The sequence below is a fragment of the Stenella coeruleoalba genome (assembly GCF_951394435.1).
Source record: "Stenella coeruleoalba genome assembly, chromosome: 8".
NCBI classification, from domain to species: Eukaryota; Metazoa; Chordata; class Mammalia; order Artiodactyla; family Delphinidae; genus Stenella; species Stenella coeruleoalba.
In genome coordinates this window covers 86314422-86332410 of record NC_137154.1, presented here as the reverse complement: position 1 = coordinate 86332410, position 17989 = coordinate 86314422, and the positions used below count along the sequence as shown (strand labels likewise).

At 36.5% G+C, this 17989-nt stretch overlaps 1 protein-coding gene across 2 annotated transcripts in view; it reads left to right on the top strand.

Annotated features, from left to right (window-relative positions):
* RDX (radixin) overlaps positions 1-17989 on the top strand; it is a 103351-nt gene that overhangs the window by 78323 nt on the left and 7039 nt on the right. Inside the window, exon 15 of one of the 2 annotated variants that reach the window (XM_079930016.1) lies at positions 3690-5280. The exons of the other annotated variant lie outside the window; for it this stretch is intronic. Within the exon in view, the coding sequence (XP_079786142.1) occupies positions 3690-3972 (283 nt within the window). The 3' untranslated portion in view covers positions 3973-5280. Of the gene's footprint in view, positions 1-3689; positions 5281-17989 lie in introns of those variants that run through there. 2 annotated transcript variants of the gene reach the window in all.

The following is a 17989-nucleotide window of genomic DNA, read 5'->3' as shown; positions in this document are numbered from 1 at the left end:
AGTAATATTCCATTGTATATATGTGCCACATCTTCTTTATCCATTTATCTGTCGCTGGGCATTTAGGTTGCTTCCATGACCTGGCTATTGTAAATAGTGCTGCAGTGAACATTGGGGTGCATGTGTCTTTTTGAATTATGGTTTTCTCTGGGTATATGCCCAGTAGTGGGATTGCTGGATCATATAGTAATCCTATTTTTAGTTTTTTAAGGAACCTCCATACTGTTCTCCGTAGTGGCTATATCAATTTACATTCCCACCAACAGTGCAAGAGGGTTCCCATTTCTCCACACCCTCTCCAGCATTTGTTGTTTGTAGATTTTCTGATGATGCCCATTCTAACTGGTGTGAGGTGATACCTCATTGTAGTTTTGACTTGCATTTCTCTAATAAGTAGTGATGTTGAGCAGCTTTTCATGTGCTTCTTGGCCATCTCTTTCTTTTCTTTGGAGAAATGTCTATTTAGGTCTTCTGCCCATTTTTTGATTGGGTTGCTTGTTTTTTTAATATTGAGCTGCATGAGCTGTTTATATATCTTGGAGGATAATCTTTTGTCTGTTGATTCATTTGCAAATATTTTCTCCCATTCTGAGGGTTGTCTTTTCGTCTTGTTAATGGTTTCCTTTGCTGTGCAAGAGCTTTGAAGTTTTATTAGGTCCCATTTGCTTTTTTTTTTAATTTCCATTACTCTAGGAGGTGGATCAAAAAAGATCTTGCTGTGATTTATGTCAGAGAGTGTTCTTCCTATGTTTTCCTCTAAGAGTTGTATAGTGTCCGGTCTTAATTTAGGTCTCTAATCCATTTTGAGTTTATTTTTGTGTATGGTGTTAGGGTGTGTTCTAATTTCATTCTTTTACATGTAGCTGTCCAGTTTTCCCAGCACCACTTATTGAAGGGACTGTCTGTTCTCCACTGTATATCCTTGCCTCCGTTGTCATAGACTAGTTGACCATAGGTGTGTGGGTTTATCTCTGGGCTTTCCATCTTGTTCCATTGATCTGTGTTTCTGTTTTTGTGCCAGTACCATATTGTCTTGATTACTGTAGCTTTGTAGTATAGTCTGTAGTCAGAGAGTCTGATTCTTCCAGCTCCGCTTTTTTCCCTCAAGACTGCTTTGGCTATTCGGGGTCTTTTGTGTCTCCGTACAAATTTTAAGATTTTTGGTTCTAGTTCCGTAAAAAATGCCATTGGTAATATTATAGGGATTGCATTGAATCTGGGGATTGCTTTGGGTGGTATAGTCATTTTCACAATATTGGTTCTTCCAGTCCAAGAACATGGTATATCTCTCCATCTGTTGGTATTGTCTTTAATTTCTTTCATCAGTGTCTTATAGTTTTCTGCATACAGGTCTTTTGTCTCCCTAGGTAGGTTTATTCCTAGGTATTTTATTCTTTTTGTTGCAGTGGTAAATGGGAGTATCTCCTTAATTTCTCTTTCAGATTTTTCATCATTAGTGTATAGGAGTGCAAGAGATTTCTGAGCATTAATTTTGTATCCTGCAACTTTACCAAATTCATTGATTAGCTCTAGTAGTTTTCTGGTGGCATCTTTAGGATTCTCTAAGTATAGTATCATGTCATCTGCAAACAGAGACAGCTTTACTTCTTTTTTTCCAATTTGTATTCCTTTTATTTCTTTTTCTTCTCTGATTTCTGTGGCTAGGACTTCCAAAACTATGTTGAATAAGAGTGGTGAGAGTGGACATCCTTGTCGTGTTCCTGATCTTAGAGGAAATGCTTTCTGTTTTTCACCATTGAGAATGTTTGCTGTGGGTTTGTCGTATTGGCCTTTATTATGTTGAGGTAGGTTCCCTCTATGCCCACTTTCTGGAGAGTTTTTATCATAAATGGGTGTTGAATTTTGTCAAAAGCTTTTTCTGCATCTATTGAGATGATCATATGTTTTTTCTTCTTCAGTTTGTTAATATGGTGTATCACATTGATTGATTTGCATGTATTGAAGACTCCTTGTATACCTGGGATAAATCCCACTTGATCATGGTGTATGATCCTTTTAGTGTGTTGTTGGATTCTGCTTGCTAGTATTTTGTTGAGGATTTTTGCAACTATATTCATCAGTGATATTGGTCTGTAGTTTTCTTTTTTTGTAGTATCTTTGTCTGGTTTTGGGATCAGGGTGATGGTGGCCTCATAGAACGAGTTTGGGAGTGTTCCCTCCTCTGCAATTTTTTGGAAGAGTTTGAGAAGGATGGGTGTTAGCTCTTCTCTAAATGTTTGATAGAATTCACCTGTGAAGCCATCTGGTCCTGGACTTTTGTTTGTTGGAAGATTTTTAATCACAGTTTCAATTTCATTACTTGTGATTGGTCTGTTCATATTTTCTGTTTCTTCCTGGTTCAGTCTTGTAAGGTTATACGTTTCTACGAATTTGTCCATTTCTTCCAGGTTGTCCATTTTATTGGCATAGAGTTGCTTGTGGTAGTCTCTTAGGATGCTTTGTATTTCTGCAGTGTCTGTTGTAACTTCTTTTTCATTTCTAATTTTATTGATTTGAGTCCTCTCCCTCTTTCTTGATGAGTCTGGCTAAGGGTTTATCAATTTTGTTTATCTTCTCAAAGAACCAGCTTTTAGTTTTATTGATCTTTGCTGTTGTTTTCTTTGTTTCTATTTGATTTATTTCTGCTCTGATCTTTATGACTTCTTTCTTTCTGCTAACTTTGGGTTTTGTTTGTTCTTTCTCTAGTTCCTTTAGGTGTAATGTTAGATTGTTCATTTGAGATTTTCCTTATTTCTTGAGGTAGGCTTGTATAGCTATAAACTTCCCTCTTTTGCTGCATTCTATAGGTTTTGGATCGTCGTGTTTTCATTGTCATTTGTCTCTAGGTATTTTTTGATTTCCTCTTTGATTTCTTCTGTGATCTCTTGGTTATTTAGTAACATATTGTTTAGCCTCCATGTGTTTGAGTTTTTTACGTTTTTTACGTTTTTTTCCGTGTAATTGATTTCTAATCTCATAGAGTTGTAGTTAGTAACATGCTTGATAAGATTTCAAAATTCTTAAATTTACTGAGGCTTGATTTGTGACGCAAGATGTGATCAATCTTGGAGAATGTTCCTTTCGCACTTGAGAAAAAGTGTAATCTGTTTTGGGATGGAATGTCCTATAAATATCAGTTAAATCTGTCTTGTCTATTGTGTCATTTAAAGCTTCTGTTTCCTTATTTATTTTCATTTTGGATGATCTGTCCATTGTTGTAAGTGAGGTGTTAAAGTCCCCCACTATTACTATGTTACTGTCGATTTCCTCTTTTAGAGCTGTTAGCAGTTGCCTTTGTATTGAGGTGCTCCTGTGTTGGGTGCATATATATTTGTAATTGTTATGTCTTCTTGGATTGATCCCTTGATCATTGTGTAGTGTCCTTCCTTGTCTCTTTTAACATTCTTTATTTTAAAGTCTATTTTATCTGATATGAGTACTGCTACTCCAGCTTTCTTTTGCTTTCCATTTGCATGGAATATCTTTTTCCATCCCCTTACTTTCAGTCTGTTTTGGGTCTCTTGTAGACAGTATATATATGGGTCTTGTTTTTGTATCCATTCAGTAAGGCTGTGTCTTTTGGTTGGAGCATTTAATCCATTCACGTTTAAGGTAATTATCGATATGTATGTTCCTATGACCATTTTCTTAATTGTTTTGGGTTTTTTTGTTTTTTTTTTTTTTTGCAGTATGCGGGCCTCTCACTGCTGTGGCCTCTCCCGTCGCGGGGCACAGGCTCCGGATGCACAGGCCCAGCGGCCATGGCCCACGGGCCCAGCCGCTCCGCGGCATGTGGGATCTTCCCGGACCAGGGCACGAACCCGTGTCCCCTGCATCGGCAGGCGGACTCTCAACCACTGCGCCACCAGGGAAGCCCTTGGGTTTGTTTTTGTAAGTCCTTTTCTTCTCTTGTGTTTCCCACTTAGAGAAGTTCCTTTAGCATTTGTTGTAGAGCTGGTTTGGTGGTGCTGAATTCTCTTAGCTTTTGCTTGTCTGTAAAGCTTTAGATTTCTCCATCAAATCTGAATGAGATCCTTCCTGGGTAGAGTAATCTTGGTTGTAGGTTCTTCCCTTTCATCACTTTAAGTATATCATGCCACTCCCTTCTGGCTTGTAGAGTTTCTGGTGAGACATCAGCTGTTAACCTTATGGGAGTTCCTTTGTATGTTATTTGTCATTTTTCCCTTGCTGCTTTCAATAATTTGTCTTTAATTTTTGACAGTTTGATTACTATGTGTCTCAGCGTGTTTCTCCTTGGGTTTATCCTGTATGGGACTCACTGCTTCCTGAACTTGGGTGGTTATTTCATTTCCCATGTTAGGGAAGTTTTCAACTGTAATCTCTTAAAATATTTTCTCAGGTCATTTCTCTCTCTCTTCTTCTGGGACCCCTATAATGCAAATGTTGTTGTGTTTAATGTTGTCCCAGAGGTCTCTTAGACTGTCTTCATTTTTTTTTTTCATTCTTTTTTCTTTATTCTGTTCCACAGCAGTGAATTCCACCATTCTGTCTTCCAGGTCACTTATCTGTTCTTCTGCCTCAGTTATTCTGCTATTGATTCCTTCTAGTGTAGTTTTCATTTCAGTTTTTGTGTTGTTCACCTCTGTTTGTTCTTTAATTCTTCTAGGTCTTTGTTAAATATTTCTTGCATCTTCTCAATCTTTGCCTCCATTCTTCTTCCTGGATCATCTTCACTATTATTATTTTGAATTATTTTTCTGGAAGGTTGCCTATCTCCGCTTCATTTAGTTGTTTTTCTGGGGTTTTATCTTGTTCCTTCATCTGGTACATAGCCCTCTGCCTTTTCATCTTGTCTATCTTTCTGTGAATATGGTTTTTGTTCCACAGGCTGCAGGATTGTAGTTCTTCTTGCTTCTGCTGTCTGCCCTCCTGGACCTATTTCTTAATATCTCTATCTTTAGTGATTTTAAGAGCTGCCGTTTTCCCTCTGGAAAGATGATGACTTTTTGCTTTGTTGCCTCAATACTTCAACCTCTCTTAAACTGTGATAACAAGAGTTTTCTGATTTGAGGTTACATATGCTGCTTTAGGAGTTGAAGTATCTATCCATCATTATTCCTCACAGAATTTTAAGGTTAATGATTGTGACTAAGATAATTAATTACCCCATGGCACATCTTTTAAATTCAGGTTTATATTTGGCTTGAGTTCCCTAGCTACTAATGGTTCCAGGTTCTTATTTAATGACCGTCATTTAGCCAATACACTTTTATTAAGTATGTTCTATATTCTAGGATATAGAAGCAAGATTAGAATGACAGTGACCCTTTGTTTTGGACTATCTTAAAAAGTGAAACTTCAAATATTTATCTTATTTCTTGGATCATTTGCAATAATCTGTTACAATACTAGATTTCTTTTAAGATGGCAACACATTTTGTTGACTCATGTTATTTGTATGCCCAGATTCCTCTGTGCTTGTATCTAGTCAGTTGCTTCCATCCTTGTAATTTATTACTCTGTTTTAATTATTCATTTATATTTAATGAACATTTTTAAAATTTAGGTTCACTTTGGTAATTATGCATGTCAGTTAGTTTGCTCCTAAAAGTAGTTTACTGGTTTTAGTTTATCTTTAATAAGTCTATATAGCTAAATGTACATCTTGGTAACATGGGATCAGAATTTCTGAGATTTATGTAATAATCCTTGGAAAAATTCCTTTTGATAAAATGTGGATTTGTTATATCAAATTCTTCTTGTGCTGTGTTACAATGTATGCGTGATAGTTCTTAACTTTTTGCAAGTTAAATTAAAATGTTTTCCCTTTGTTTTAGACCTAGAAATGCAAGTATGTCTTAGACTCTTAAAGCAGTACTACCTTCTCCCTCCCTTTCCTTTTGTTTATACTGAAAAGTCTTTGTTATTCAGATCTAGCATTTGAGTCTTATATGCCATCATTCCATTTATGTAATTATTTGCTTTTAAATTTTAGCTGATTTGGATAAAATGATACACTGTGTCATGAAGGAGACTACTACAACATAAAGAGCAATAGAGGAAAATAAGCAACTGGTAGAGAATAAGAATACACAGCAGTTTCTCAAGTATGCTTGTTCTCTGATAAATTGCTTAATTTTCATTTTATAGGTCAAATTTTAAACACTGATCAGTATTTAAAGATATCCCAAAAAATAAAGTGCCTAATTTAGAAGTTTTTCTAACTTTATAGAAAGACTCATTTTATACCCAATTGACAAACCAGTCAGTATATAGTAATTAGTAATCTGTATCAAGTACTGTGAAGTTCAGTGGAGTTGGGAGATTTCAGTTGAATCTTCATTACTGTATTGTGTTAAAATATATGTAAGATTTACCATTTTAGCCATTTTCAAGTGTTCAGTGACATTAAGTATATTCACATTGTTGTGCAACCATCACCACTATCCATCTCCAGAACATTTCATCATCCCAAACAGATTCTCTGTACCCATTAAATACTAATTCCCCATTCCTCCCTCTTCCCAGTCTCTCGTGACCACTATCCTAATTTCTGTGCCTTTGAATTTGACAATTCTAGGTACCTCACATAAGTGGACTGACTCCTATATTTGTCCTTTTGTGTCAAACTTATTTCACGTAACATAATGTTTTTCAGGTTCAGCCACATTATAGGATGTATCAGAGTTGTTTTTTTTTTTTTAAGGCTAAATAATATTCAGTTGTATGTATATACCGTATTTTCTTTATCCATTCATTGGTTAATGGCCATTTGGATTATTTCCACATTTTAACTATTGTGAACAATGCTGCTATTATGTACATTGGTGTACAAGTATCTGTTCGAGTTACTGCTTTCAGTTCTTCAGTATATACCCAGAAATGGAATTGCTGAATCATATGGTAATTCTGTGTTTAATTTTCTGAGGAACTGTCAATACTGTCTTTCTCAGCAACTGCATTATTCCCACCAGCAATGCATAAGGGTGCCAATTTCTCCACATCCTCACCAACAATTTTTATTTTTTGTTTGCTTGTTTGTTTGTTTGTTTTTTGGCTGTGCCACTTGTGGGATCTTAGTTCCCCGACCAGTGATTGAACCCAGGCCACAGCAGTGGCTGAGTCGTAACCACTGGACCACCAGGGAAGTCCCTTTATTGTTTGTTTTTGATAGTAGCCATCCAAGTGGGTGAACTGGTATCTCATTTTGGTTTTGATTTGCATTTCCCTATGATGCATTTCTCTCTGATGTTGAACATCTTTTCATATGCTTATTCACCATTTGTATCTTATTTGCTGAAGTGTATATTCATGTTTTGACCATTTTTAAATTGTTTTTTGTTGAATTGTAGGAGTTCTTTGTATGTTATGGATGTTAGTCCCTTATCAGATACGTGAGTTGCAAACATTCTTCCATTCTGTGAGTTGCCTTTTTATTCTATTGATAGTATCTTTTGATGCACAAGTTTTTAATTTTGATGAAGTTTAATTTTTCTGTTTTTCTTTTGATGCCTGTGCTTTTAGTCTTGTGTTTTTTAAAGAGACAGAAGAGAGATTATGTACAATGGTCGAAGTCTAGAGAGATGAAAAGTACACTGTCTTGACTACAATAGAAAATGTAATTTCCTGTGTATTGACTGCAGGATGATAAAGCTAGAGTAGATTGGGTCGGGAATTTATGGAGTCTTTAATCCTCTGCTGAGGTGGTTTAGTTTGATTTGAAGACATCTGGTGCCTTTGGGAATGCAGTTACAAAAGGGAATAATAACTAAACTTTGCTCCAAAGGAAAATTCATGCTGCTATGTAAAGTATACTAGAAAGTGCTATAATGTAATTAGCCTGAAGAAAATCTGTGGTCATGGGAATGATATTACTACCTTCTGAGTAAAGGAAATATGTAGATGTATTTTGCTCTCATGTTCACTATATGTAGTAATGTTTTTCCTTCTGCTTATTTTCCAAATGACCTCTTTTGAGGACAGTTAAGACCTCTGTTTTATCCGTGACCTTTTAAGGATGCGTTCTTTAGTGGCACAAAAAGAGAACTAGAAATTAAAGACACCCAAGAACAAATGGATTTGATTCTGAGTTCTAATTGCAGGTCGTTGTACTCTATTGTGCTCTAGTTTTATAAGCAGTTTCATAGTTCTGAATTAGATTGTCTGTTTCAGAGCATTTCTCTGGAATCAGATACAGACATTTAGATTCCAGATTCATTGTGTCACTAAAATGTAATGACCAAATGTTAATATCCATGTACTTTTGAATTATTAATACTTGTTTATAGTTGAAAAACTATTACTGCAGAGTGTGCTTACAACAGTTCTATCAACATCCTCTTGCTCTCAGATGATTCTAATAATGTAGTGACTGGAAGAAACTTGAAGGGTTTTTTGAAATAGGTTTTAAGGGGTTAGGGAAAAAAAGTTCTTTCAGATCATTATGAAGGGGTGTTATATTCATCAGAACACAACTCAATGAAGATTATCTCAGAATATATACACACAATTAACTATTCACTGGCTGTGACAGCTTTGAACAAATTACTTTGGAAATTTCTGTAGGTTTTTTAAAGTTGAGAATCATTTGATTATGCTCATCAACTTAACTTTCGTGCTAGATTTGATTCATGTGCTTATGCCCAAATGATATGTTAGGTTTTTTTTCCCCTTATTTTTGCTTATTTTGCCTGTTTTCCTCAAGCAATTTGGTCATCTAAGTTACAGGTGAATGGTTTTCCTCCCCACTAACTTTAAAATATGGTGGTTTATCATTGGTATGTAGATTAAATGTAGAATTTTGCAACTTCTTAATTTGTGTGTTTTAAAAGTACTTTCTATCAAAAGACAAAATCAGTGTATGCAAAAGGAAATCATAATCAAACATCTGTTTACTTTCTTTTAAATTCTTTAATTAATGTTTGCAAATGTACTGCATGATAGCACATTTTAGTTTCTTAGAACTTTTACATTGATTAAACTATCATTTTTTTCAAGAAATATTAAAATCTTTAAAAGGTAGTTGATTATAACTATGAAAAATGTTTTTGTTGGTAGGGTCAAAATCAAATTACATCACTACTATTTAGCAGTTTATATGTGTTCTTAAAATACCTTAAGAGAATACCTCCATTTTGTAAAAATTAGAGTATCAAACAGTATAAAACATGAAATTAGAAGCCAGAACCTAACCATCTGAATAATTTATAATCTAGTTTAATGTGCTGGGCCACATTACATTTCAGTATAAGCTGATGTTTTAAGAATGTTTATAATGAATTGGGGGGACATAGGCTATATCAAAGGCTTTGAATCAAAATGTATAGAAAATATATCAATTGGAGAAATAGTTTTATCTTTAGAGGAGATTATTGGCATTAATGTTTTAGGAATATTCTCAAGCATTAGGAAGACTGGAAACCAATATGTCTTCTAGATTACTGATGTGATGTATACAGGTAGGAAAGTGTTCTCCACTACCTTATTTTTGAGCAATTATGCCTTAGTTCTTAGGCATTACAAGAATTTATGGATTTTTTCCCATAAAGTAATAAGATTAATACCTACATACATATGCATTCATAGATGCAGTCCTTCTTCCAGTGATTTACAGAGCAGTTGCTATTTATGCAAAGCACTGGTAGAGTTATGGGAGATAGATGTGACCCTGTGACTGGGTCAAGGAAATTGTAGTTAGGGACTTGGGACGTGGACTCAAATTAAGGTACAGAAAGTAAAAGTAGTAAAAACCGAAAGAAAAATTGAGATAAAATGTTCAGGAGTTAAAATGAGAGGTTATTAGTAGGTGCTAATTAGCATACAAAGAAGCATGATATTGACTTGATTAATGAGGCCGGGAAATATATTCTTCATTTATAAAATTACAGCTGCTGGGGAGCATCAAAGTTATAAATTAATCACTAGGTAGGCTAGCTAATGTTAACTTGGTTCTCTGCCACTAAAGAATTGCATTTTCTTTAATATCAACGTGTCTGGTTTTCTTATAATAGAATTTATTGAATGTAAGCAACCTTAACAATAATGGTTTATATTAGAATAGCCAGTATTGAAATGTAATTTAATATTAAAGTTTTCTTATAACCCTTTTGTTAATTACTTATTTAACTTGCCACTAAGTTTACCATGTTTTTACTGTAAATTATTTTTTTACTTTAAGTAAATATCAGGATACCCATTACCTCAAACAGTACAGGTAGAATTTCCTTCTCAGACGCTGGTTAATTGTCTGTGTTGATTTTTGTAAATGTATATAGCAATAGTTTGTATCATAGCAGAGCTTCAGAAAACTGGGATATTTAAGGATTGTTCTTTTCCCCTTTGGTTATTTTCTTTCTTTCTTTTTTAAATATTTATTTATTTATTTATTTGGTTGCACCGGGTCTTAGTTGTGGCAGACGGACTCCTTAGTTGTGGCTCCATGGCTCCTTAGTTGCAGCTTGCCAGCTCCTTAGTTGTGGCATGCAAACTCTTAGCTGCAGCATGCATGCGGTATCTAGTTCCCTGACCAGGGATCAAACCCGGGCCCCCTGCATGGGGAGCGTGGAGTCTTATCCAACTGCGCCACCAGGGAAGTACCTGGTTATTTTCTTTGGAGAGTATTTTAAGCATTAAAATAACTATTATTGCCAGAGTCCCTCCTTTTTTATTAAAAAAACAACTTTCAGCTATGCATAAAGAAAATTGTTTTTAAAAAACTAGAAATTAGGTATTTTAGCTATTTTAAGAAAAGCATATTTTTCATTGGCTTCCAGTATTATCATGTTATGTGTTGAAGTTGCCAAATACTAAAGGTGCTTTAGGTCATACTTAGCTACTTTATGACTGAAGTGTAATTTTTTTAAAAACTTGGTTAAATCATTAAAATTAACAAATATATAAGTGAACATGAAACAAAATTCAATAGATAAAAATAGGGTAACACAAAAAAGTAAGCCTCCTTGCTTTGTCCTCTAGCCCTGCAGCTCTCCCCAATGGTAACTATTTTTTTCACCTTGTGCCTCCTGGAAATTACCTGTACATGTAGAAGCATGCATATGTTGTATACTTATTGTTGTTTACATAAGGTATAGCATTCTGTATACACAGTGTTGTGCTTCTTGCACTGAATGGTGTATTTTGGAAATCGTTATATATAAGTACAAAAATACCACAGTATTTAATTATGTGGATGCCCCTTAACTTCTGATGAACATTTATATTTTTACTTTGCTTTATATACAATACTGCCATGTATTGTTGAACAAACACTGCTTTTGTTTTATCCTGTTTAAGATATTGTGTTAGGAAGTTTTTACTTAAATGATGTAGGTGCACTTTTTACATTTTAAAAATTTAAATAGTAGTATGTGCTTATTGAAACACTTTTATAAGAAAAGTGGGCACTTTTCCTTTTCATAAATTGGATTTTTCTGTATTTCAGGTTTAAAAGGTGACATAGCTATAATGGCTTTAATGTTTCACTTTTGAGGGCTCAAGTGTAAAAGATCTGCCAGTATATAAAAATTCTCTGACTTCTTCAAATTTTATAATCAGAAAATGCTATTTTTAAAAAAGGAGAAAGTCAGTACCTTTCTAAAGGTACTTTGGTAGCTTTTTGGTTTTTAATTTCCTTTGAGTACCACCATTTCCTCAGTGTGGAGTTTTCATTTGCTTACCTTTATTAAAATGGAAAATGACAAGCTCAGATCATTGCAAAACACTCGACCATGACACCAAGCAACAGGAAAATTATTTCAAAGAATATCAAAGTTTTCTTTGATTTTTAAGGAGGTAGATCAACTTAATTCATCCTATTATGTGATCTTTCTTTCTGACTTTAAGAAAATGTCCTTTGATTTCACACCTCACTTTTCAGATCAGATATTGCTCTTGTACCTATAAACTTTTGGTTCTTAAGTGATTTTCTTGGGCACCAAATATTTTGGGGGGTATAGCCTAATTAGTTTCAAAGTGCTAATGATATTTCATGTTAATCAGATAGAAGAAACACTGATATTAGTGGTTTGCAGTCTCCCTCTCTTCCCCTGTTCCCTGAGATTCACAGTAAATTCTAAGCTGATGTACCAGAGAGGCTCATAAAGTCTAGGTCCTCAGTCCGTAGTGTTCACCATCCCTCTGTTGCTCTTTCAGCTGCTTGGTGCTACTGAGTTCTGATCCCTGCTGTTTCTGCATAGGTTTTCAGGCACACTCAGAAATTGTCAAGTGAAATTACAGACTTCATAGCCCATGGTTATCTGCATTCTAAGGGTTCAGGGATCCTTTCCCAGATTCTCTTGCTTTTTCAGCCATTGTTTTTGTTTTTTACAGTAGATACTTAGATCCAGGTTTTATTGGTCCAGAGCACATTAGATACACAGGCAGTCTGACTGGCATTTAGAGTGTTTGGAATAGATGTGAAGCAGCACGATGTAGAGTTAATTGCATCTGGGTTTGAATTGTGGCCTGGCCACTTTCTTAGATGTGTGACATTAGGAAGCCACTCAGCCATTTTGAACATCAGTTTCCTCATCTGATAAATGGGAGTAACACTATAGATTTTATGAGCATTGACTAATAATATACATGGAGTACTTTGTTTACAGCTTGGCATATTAAAGGTGTTTATTAACTTCTGTCATTTTGTTTGTCATAATATTTTTGTTCATCTGTCAGTAGTGTGGGTATTGGTATTTATACTCCAGTCCTTTGGATTCCAGTTTTTATGTCTTCTTGCCTTTTAAGAATTTTATTTGTGATTCTCTTTAGATGGTATTGCTCAGCATATGTTTATTGAGTGTGTGCCAGGCCCTCTGCTAAGTATGTAGAGATAAAATAGACATGGTTTGTTCTGAGCAGTAAAGAGTTCATGGTCTACTCCCAGTAGACGAAGTAAATAATGTGTGTGTATGAGTAAGTAATGTTCTCTCCTCAACCTGTTAATGTTGGAGTGTGCCAAGGCCCAGGTCTGCCCCGTCTACACTTGGTTCCCTTAGTGTCCTCCTCCAGTGTTGTTGCTTGAGATACCATCTGTATGCTAAAAACTCAAATCTCCAGCCAAAACCCTCTACCTTGAACTCCAGATGTGTATATCCAACTATCTACCTAACATGTCCACTTTGATATCTAATAAGCATCTCAAACTTGCTATGTCAGACCAAACTTGAGGTCTTCTCCCACCCCCTGCCCACTTGCTCCTGTCTCAGTCTTCCCCTTCGTCTTCCCTCCTTTCAGTGGATCTGGCCCAAACCTTGACTGTAATGTGATTCTTCTTTTTCTCTCATAACCCACACCCGCTCCAACCACAAACCTGTTGGCCCAACATTCAAAATATATAATATATTCAAAAAATGACCATTTCATACATCCTCCACAGCTGTCACCCTGTTCCACACACCAGGATTGCTTGTATTATTGCTAGAGCCTTCTGATGGATTTTCTGGATTCCTCTCTTGATATTCTACAGTCTATGAAGACAGTAGCCTTAAAAAGGTAAGTCAGATCCTGTCATGCTCAAAAATTCTCCAGACCTTTTCCTTCTCAGTAAAAGCTATATCCTTCTCAGTGGTCATTCAGAGCCCAAGATCATCTGATTCCTTGTCACTCTCAGACCTCATCTGCTGATTTCCGCTTTTCTCACTGAATTGAGGTCAACTGGCTTCCTTGTTATTCTCTAAACTAGCCAGTGTTCCTGTTACGTCATCCTGGAATGCCTTTTCTCCCCAGGTATTTTTATGATGCACTTCCTTGCCACTTCCAGGATTTTGCTTAAATGTCACCTCAATGTGGCCTTCCCTTACTACCCTATTTAAAATTACACTTTCCCCAGTATTCCCTACCCATGTCTCTTAATTATTTTTCTTTGTAGCACTTACTATCCAACACACTATATATATTTTTAATATTTTAATATATATATATTTTAATATTTTTTTACCTATTTGTATTGTTTATTATCTGTCTTTTCCCACTGGAATGTAAGCTTCATGAGGGCAGGAATTTTGCTGTTTTGTGCAATGAAATGTGCTCAGTGCCTCGAGCAATGCCTGATGCATGATAGAGCTCAAAATTTTTTGTTAAATGAATAAGTGGGTGAATTCTGGAAGCTCAGAGGAAGGCATCTAGTCTTGGTGGAAGGCTTCCTGGAGGAGATGACTCCTAAGCCAAGCCTTTAAGAATGAGTTATTCTTAATGGTGGGAGGGCGTGAGGGGCAAAGATAGGAGGGCTATCCAGATAGTGGGAGCTATGTATGTAAATACCTTCAGGCACAAAAAGACTTGGAGCGTGCTGGAACTACCTGTTTGTACTGAGAAAGTATAAACTTTGAGATTCAGAAGGTGGTGCTATGAAACACTGGGGAATCATGAGGGGAAGCAGGTGTGGATGTGCCTGTGATGCTTTTTTGGACAAGTTTGGAATGCTGATGGAACGTCATAAGAGTTCCCAAGGAGAAAGTGTAAGGAAAGAACAGCTAGTACAGAGCCCTGGTGAGCACCAACATTTAAGGGCTGGCCAAAGCAAGAAGAGTACGTTCAGGAGAGAGCTGCAGAAACACAACAGGGCAGAGTTAAACGTCCTGGGTGACCACCAAAGCCATAGGAAACAGGTCTGTTACAATGTTTCAATGTACACTGGCTTTGGCAGTAAGAAAATCATTGAAGAGAGCAATTGCTTTGGAGTTAACACTAGTTTTTTGCTTAGCTTAACTGTATAGTATCTTCTGGGAAGTGTTTTCCACAAACACAGAACAGGAAAGTGCTCTTTCTCGTAGTGTCCTCCATCAGCTCCAGATGTCTGAAGCTGACACTGGCATGAACCCCACCCCACAGCCCTGCTCCAGTCCATGAAATTGTACCTAGTAAGTGAAAATCTGTATGCATGTTTACCTTTTAGGGGTGCACCATGTAGCATTTGAATGATTTAATCCATTCAAATAATTTCATTCACTAAGCACTTGTTAAGTACTTGAAGTTAGGTCCTGAGGATTCATAAATAATTTTAAAAAACTTTCATAGTCTAGAGGAAGAAACGAAGAGTTAAGATATAGTGTGACAGACAAGTAGACAAGAGATACATACAAAGATCTGGGGAACAGCAGACCCCTTGCTAACATCTCCAAGGATGTAGAGGTTATTGCAATTGTCAGCATTTATCTCAGGAACACGTACAATTTTCCCCCAGCTTCCCTTTAGGGCTGAGGGAACATCTCAGTGGATGTCCAATGGTGGTCTCAATGCTGGTTTGCACAGGGGTTCCAGGAAAAAATCATACCTTAGGAGTCATTTCCAGTGCTAGAACCAGGGGTGTCAGCTATGTAAGCAGAGGCTGATGGAAGTCTGGGCCTAAAGCCAGCTCTAGAGTTGAGCAGGGTATAGTAGGACTGCCTTGGGCTGTGGGTTAGGAAAGTCCACTTATAACTTGGGCTACTTCTAGGTACCTCAGGATAGGTAAAAATGGGTTTTGTGTATGTTCTGGAGCTACTAAGGAAATTTTGGTAGGAGGAGTCCTTGCATTTATTCATCCAAATATTTTAGTGCCTAGTACCTTCCAGGTACTGTGTACCTACTAATCATTAAGAATATAATAGTGAAGAAGACTAGATCCTTATTAATGGACTTACTTTCTATGGTAAGTCATGAAACACATGCAGAATAATTTAAAAGTTGTGAATCGTATTAGATTGAATCATGTAAAATTGCTAATATTCAACCATCTTTGACCTATAAAAGCAGCAAATTTGTATCAATGCTGTGAAAGAAACAAGGGACTGAGTTGGGGAAAATAGGATGATAATCGGGGATAGGAAGGTCGGAAAAAGTCTCTGTGAGGAACTGGCATATAAGTTGCCACCTGAAAAAAGAGAAGCCTAGCTTTTTAAATTTAAATCAAGATGGCAAATGCAAATGCCCAGAAGGATCAAATGAGCACACTGGGCCTGGTGGGGGAATCTTCCCGCCGGGTCTAAAGAGGGCGGCAGCTCCTCAAAGCAGTGCTATTTTGATTTTCCAAGAGAGCCAGCAAACAGCTTTTTTAAAAAAGCATCCAAAGAATAATGCTTTAAATATTTAAGTAGAAATATAATTTTATGTGAAATCTCTCAAATTTTACACGTCAGCTATTTAAAAAATTTTAGATAATGTTTTGCAAGCCAAACAATATATCTGCTCTCTTGGAAGTGGCCCACTAGACACCAGTTTACAAGATTTGCTTTAAAGCATTCCAGGTAGAGAGAACAGCATATGCAAAGACCTTGAGGCAAGAAAGGGCTTACTGGTTCAAGGAACTGGAAGGAGGGCAGTATGTCCAGAGCTAAGTGAGCCCAGGGGAGAGTTGTTTGTGAGATGAAGTTGGAAAGGAGCCAAATCTCAAGGAGCTCACACAAGCATAGTGGCAGAAGTGGAGGGACAGACATAAAAATTTAGTGTGTACCAGATAAGCGTGCACCTTGGGACCTCACCTGTGCCTGGAGGAAGGGACACACTTTCCTAATCTGTACAAAGATGTCATAAATGCTGCAGGTGTCCTTGGAGGTAGGTGCACTATCCCATTTTAGAGTTCAGTAACCTGCCCAAAGGCCACCAGAGTGGCAGAGTCTGCATTTGGGTTTGGGTTTCTTTGAATTGAAATCTTCCCCCCACCCGTTTTTAGAAACTACAAAACGCCAACTTTGCGATTGAGACATGTTTACATGACGGTGCCCTTCAGAGGATTTTCTTGTCTGCATAACTTAAAGTGAATGTATTCATTAGTTTAGAGGCCAAAGAAGAATGCTCTAAATGTTATGTTGAATACAGAGTAACAGTGACCTGGAGATCAAACCCCAACAAATTGGGGCCCAGACTTATTCCACTGTTTGGTGTGGGCTAGTAACGCCAACCTGTGAAGAGTTTAGTGCTCTCATTTTCAAGAAAAGGTGGGTATAGCTTAAAGATTTGAAGTTGAAATATACAATTTATACCTGTGGGGGTGAGAAAGCATCCTTTTCTTTTTACTGAGTGTTAAAGCCCTCGAAATCAAATGAAGGGTCTGTGCTCAAGGGATCTTAGAAATCTAGAAAAAAATGCAATTTGAGAAGTGAAGATGGATATGTATAGAAATAGGCTGTTTGAGCTAGTTAATAGATGTTAAATAAAATATTTCAGAAATTTGGTGAGCAGGACTTCAGTGATAAGAACTGAACTTGGTCTAGAAAAAATTCAAGAGGTTGAGGATCAGATTGCCTGGAGAGTTTCAGCCTGGGACAGAGCCAGGGAGGAAGGTGGCCACAGCTTGAGGCCTGAGAAATAAGTCACAGTGCAGCCTTGAGACAGGCTCACAGTTTAAGTGAAACACCTGAGGAAATGCCTGTGGAGGAGATTGCTAAACTAGTTTACAGAACTAAACGTGATGGAGTATTTCATTAAAATTCACCAGTCATTTTTTTGGTCACATTACAATATTGAAGACAGAGAGAAAGTAGCATAATTAACAACTTTCTCCAGATGCTCTGTGTGGGTTATTTGATTTACCTTGTAGATAAAAATGGTTCTGCTTTGACTTTCCTAAGAATTCTTTTAAACTATTAGATTTTTGCCTGTGGAATTAAAAGGAAAATTGTACATTTAAGAGGAAATCACTATGATTATATTTTGCTTCAAGGTTAGTAGATTGTAATTACTGAATAAAGTAGGAGTTGGCAAACTTTTTCTCTAAAGGTAGGTCCAGATATTAAATATTTTAAGCTTTGCATGCCAAATAGTTTCTGTCACAAGTACACAGCCCTGCTGTTTTGGCACAAGAGCAGCCATGGGCGTATGTAAGTGAAGGAGCCTGGCCGCCTGCCTTCCAGTAAAACTTCATTCATGGACACTGAAATCCGACTTTCATACAATTTTATTTTATTTTTTATTTTTTCATACAGTTTTATATGTCATAAAATTATCTTCTTTTAATTTTTAAATCATGGTCTTTACAAAAACAGATGGGGAGCTGGATTTGGTCCATGAGCCATAGTTTGCTGACCTCTGAATTAAAGGATTTTAAAAACAGTTA